This window comes from Echiichthys vipera, assembly GCF_963691815.1.
Source record: "Echiichthys vipera genome assembly, chromosome: 1".
NCBI classification, from domain to species: Eukaryota; Metazoa; Chordata; class Actinopteri; order Perciformes; family Trachinidae; genus Echiichthys; species Echiichthys vipera.
This window is the reverse complement of record NC_139826.1, coordinates 40,227,910-40,232,909: the sequence shown is the minus strand read 5'-3', so window position 1 is coordinate 40,232,909 and position 5,000 is coordinate 40,227,910. Positions and strand designations below refer to the sequence as shown.

The window sequence follows — 5,000 nt, the reverse complement described above, 5'->3', positions numbered from 1 at the left end:
GACTCGGTTCTGTGCGGACGTTAAATCACCGGATCTCATCTGGAGTCGGGTGTTTGGCATCCGATGGATCCGGCGCCACTTCATCTGGAGCTCAGTGACGCACAGCACGGCCCGAGGACGACCTCCACGAGAGGATCAACGTCTCATAGAGCGTAATAATAATAAAGTGTTGGCATCAGAAGAGTCGTGATAATGAAGCTTGTCACCGTGGAAACTAATTAGGTCTCCGTTAGTCGTCTAAACTTAACCGTCTCCTGTCCCTTAGGCCCCTATAATCCGGTGCGCGTTATAGCGCGTAAAATACGGTACATACTGATATCAAACCCGTGCTTGTTCCTACTTTCCTCGCAGCTATCACGACTCGTTGGGTCGCTCAGAGAGTCGTCTCTTTAACGGACGTGTTGTACGCCACAGAGGCTCACGATGAAGTCCACAGCGTGTGTGTGTGTGTGTGTGTGTGTGTGTGTGTGTGTGTGTGTGTGAGCTGCCGATGAGAGGCTGCAGTGAGCGGAGCAGTGCACCAGCGGAGCGTGGCACAGAGAGTGAGGTGCACCGCGGGACGGACGGACACTTACCCTGGGACTGCTGAGGGGACTGGTGGACAGATTGGAGGACGCTCCACTGATCGACCGCGATCTACACAAACACACACAGAGTCAGATCAGTACACAGCAACAACACACACACACACACACACACGCACACACACACACACGCACACACACACACAAAAACACACACAAAGTCAGATCAGTACACAAATCAAATCAAATCAACCTTTATTTATTTATACGGCACTTTTCATACAGAAAGGTCTCGCACAGTGCCTCACAGAGATGCACAGAGACACACACACATATGTATACGTTCATACACACAGACACACACACACACACAGCCACGCTGACACACAGACACACACACTCACACCTACGCAAACACTAGCTGTCACTACAGAGACACGGCCGGGCAGCGAGACCTGAGGTACAGAGGAGGCTAGAGGAAGCTCCCTTTGGGGGGGGGGGGGCAACCACACCGGGAGAGATCCCAGTCCAAGGTCACAGGGAGCACCGCCACAGAGACCCCCCCAACCCGGGCAGACAGGAGCCTCCGCACTAATAGCGTGCTCACACTATCCTTTTGGCCGCGGCCAAAACCGGTTTTTCAGCTAAAGTCTAGTACCTTTAAGTAGTGTGAGCGCACCCGCTCCGCGCTCAACTGGGGCCAGCTGGGCCGCCACGGCCCGCTTGAAAGAGGTGGGCTTTAGCGGAGCCGTTTGCACGTGTACGAGCACGAGCGTGCGCACGTGTACGAGCACGAGCCCTACGGCAGTAGCGTTATGTCCGCCTGTTTGGACATGTAAATAGAAGGACGGACCATGCGCGGATATTTAACAACAACAACAATGGTGGTGAAAGGTTCATGTTGGTGTGGTGCGGAGGTGGAGTGTTTACTGCAGATTTGGTCGGATGAAAAGATTCAAAAACAGTCGACAAGACGCACAAAAACTCAGAGGTCTATGGAAAGATTTGTAAACAAAGCCACACACACGCGATCAATGTGTGTGACGTGTTACGGCTTGAAGGCGTATGGACAGCAAGAAGCATTGGCCAAGGCCCTGGTAGTGTGAGTACAAACGGGGCTGGGGCGCGGGGGGGAGAGGGAGGGGGGACAAGTACCCTAAAGTCCGGGTCGTGGTCCGGGAGGACAGTGTGATCACGCCCTAAGGTGCAGAGCCCTCTAGTCGCCCGGGCCACACACATTCACACATATGTGCTAGCCAGCGGGGGGAGAGGGAGGGGTGGGGGGGTGGGGGGCAAGTACCCTAAAGCACGGGGCACGGTGCGGAAGGACAGTGTGAATGCGCCCTAACACTCAACATGCTGGGTTTCTCAGTATCACACACGCACACACACACACACACACACACGCACACGCACACGCGCACACACACACACACACACTCATCACCACTGTTCCTCTTTCCTTCTCTTCATGAGCTTTTCCATTTTTCATTTACGTATCATTAACTTTTCATATCGCCCTCCTTCTCATCTCTTTCTGGATCACACACACACACACTGATGCTCTCACACACACACACACTCACACACACACACACACACACACACACACACACACACACACATGTCTTTGAAGACATTGGGCTTTAATTGCCCAAAGACAATTTGGCTTTGTTGGAAGTGAAAAATGAAAACAGTAAATCATAATTAAATATGCTTGAAGACCCCCCCCCCACACACACACATACAACAAACACACACACACACACACACGCACACAGTATGGATGACATCACTGGCATCTGTAATTAGCTCTCGCAGCTGCGGTTCAGTTCGATGTGTTAATGCTAATGTTGTTTGTTCTAATGTCATTTTTCTATCATTGCTTCTTTCTTCTTCTTCTCTTTTTTGTAAACGTCTCGTTTGTTTTTTCCGTCACTGTCAAAGAACAGAAGAAGTGACGGATAAAAATGACCACGTCTGCGGTTTAAGACGCCGCGGATGTTCCTTGTTTCTTCATTTTCATCTCACACAGACAGAAGTCCTCCGGGGCTTGAACAAAGACCTTACGTTGCCTTTTTCACAGCTCCATTTTCATTAAAACCTGGTCCGAGGGTGAAGCTGCAGCACGGGCGGAGGAAGAACCCATTAAAGCCTGGAGTGGACTCGAACCACGGGGCGGAAACACAAATGATGTTTCACTCTCATTAACGACGTGAGAGGCTGCACGACCTTGACGGTGGTCTACTCTCTCTCTCTGAACGCCCTTCTAAGTTTAGGAGTTTAGTTTCTAGTTGTGGAGACAAATCTCAGACCAGATCATCTCTAGAGAGAAGGCGCACTCCCACTGTGCCTCCGTACCGTGCCCAAACACGTTTCACAGCTAAAGTCTGGTTCCTTTGACCAGTGTGAGTGCAACCGTACCACGTCTAGGAGCGGCACGCTTGCCGTCCACGGCCCGTTTGGGAGAGGTGGGCTTTAGTAAAGCACGTTTGCACGTGTACGAGCACGAGCGTGCGCACGTGTACGAGCACGAGGCCTACGGCGGTTCTGAGGTCATTCCCTGTGCGCCTGTTGGGACGTAGAAAAAAGAAGGAGGGACCATGCGCGGACATTTCAAACAATGGCGGTGAAAGGTTCACGTTGGTGTGATGCGGAGGTGGAGTGTTTACTGCAGATTTGGTCGATGAAAAGATTCAAAAACAGTCGACAAGACGCATAAAAACTCCGAGGTCTACGGAAAGATCTGGAAACAAAGCCACGCATCGCCATGACGTCATCAATGCGTGTGACGTGTTACGGCGTGATGACGTATAGGCAGCAAGAAGCATTCTCCGAGGCCCAGGTAGTGTGAGTACAAACGGGCCTGGAGGGGGGGACAAGGACCCTAAAGCACGGGGCACGGGACGGAGGAACAGTGGGAGGGCGCCCTGAGAGACTTTTCACAGCTTCTTAGAACTGGATTTAGAAACAGAGCCTAGAGCAGTTTAGCTCCTTATTCAGAGCATCAGGGAAAAGGGAGACATCTGTGCTGGGCCTCATTCAGTCCCATGCATGTGGCTCAGAGTCCAGTTCACTAAACAGTCTCTGGGTCCGTCTCTGTCCTCTCACGCAGCAGCACTGTTGTTGTTATGTGACGCCGCGGGGTCAGAGGTCGGAGGTGGGGCCATGACGGCGTCCTTTAACAAAGTCTGAGGTTTCACCGTCCAGACCACAACGCCATGGGGGGCGTTTACAATCTGCACACTCTGGGACCCGGTTTCTAAAGATCCTGACGCTCTGTTGCTCTGTCGCTGTGTCGCTGTGTCGCTCTGCAGAGAGCAGTGAAACGAAAACGATGGGTCAGACTTTTATCAGAAATATATAAGAAGCTAATATGGCTGAGTGCTTATTAGGAGCATTTTAAGATCACAAAAGTGTCAAAATGACAGTAAGAGTGAGTGAGAGAGTCTAAAACCTTAAGTGCAACAACGCGGCTCACTGACGTGTTTGTAACCACGCTGGAGGACGAGGAGACATCAGGCTGTGGAACAAACACTTCACGTGTTAGGAGACACTTCACTTTGTTTTTCTTATTTGCTGACAACAAGAAAAATCACCGTCTCTCCTCCAACAACAAACGCTGATCAGAGCCTCATCCCCGCGCGTTTACGTGTGATCACACTCGTACACACCGCCTCTACTGCGTTCAGTCATACTGAGGGAGAGCCGAAAGCAAGCCGCTCCACCAGTGACGGAGGGGGGACACTTCAGAGAGGAGCAACTCATTAACCGTGACACACGTCGAGTCCGCGATCAGGACGCCGCTGCCGTCTTTGAAACCCTGAAAACGAATCCGCGGTTCATCGTTGCTGATGTGCGTTTGAGAGGGAGCTCCATTTTGAACGGATCTCCCCAATGAGACGATGAGCGAGATGAAGGAGGATTCAGCACGAGCCTCATCTCCATCTCCTGCTCGTGCTGCATCTGCATTCCTGCCAATTAATTTATGCTAATCAGCATCCAGGATGCCGCCGATGCATCGACTGGCTGTGTTTCCCCGGCACAAGGTCGGCCGCACGGGGACAACGATGGAAATCAGGCCTCCCCGTGAAAACACAGGCTGGCACAGACACATATAAACACACACACACACACACACACACTAACTAGCACACACTGACGATGAGGAGGAAGGAGGAAGGAGGAGGGGGAGAGGAAAGTTGACCTAAAAAGTCTCTCCGCCCCCCGAGCGAGGGCTGAGGGAGGAGCGTGTGCTGCTTCTCCTCTCACAGCCAGCGCACTGACGCACAGGCAGAGAGTAATGTTGCTCTTTTACGGTTTGATTCCCCTTAAATCTTAGAGCCGGACCCCTGGATGCGTCCGCTGATGTGTTCGGATGTTAGCAGATGTTGGAACAGACGGATCGATATCAGTGTTGATGTGTTTTTGATGTGAAAACCTTTTTTTACAGAACAGAAAACGCAGAAATCAACA

General features: G+C 51.7%; 1 protein-coding gene across 2 annotated transcripts in view; it reads right to left on the bottom strand.

The window, feature by feature from the left end:
• The window catches only part of LOC310950790 (serine/threonine-protein kinase BRSK2-like), a gene marked incomplete at both ends in the record, with an annotated part of 149,547 nt that overhangs the window by 21,315 nt on the left and 123,232 nt on the right, over positions 1-5,000 (bottom strand). For both annotated transcript variants that reach the window (XM_083918783.1, XM_083918784.1), the window contains one exon: positions 576-636. In XM_083918783.1, coding sequence (XP_083774909.1) covers positions 576-636 — 61 coding nt within the window. The remainder of the gene's footprint in view (positions 1-575; positions 637-5,000) is intronic.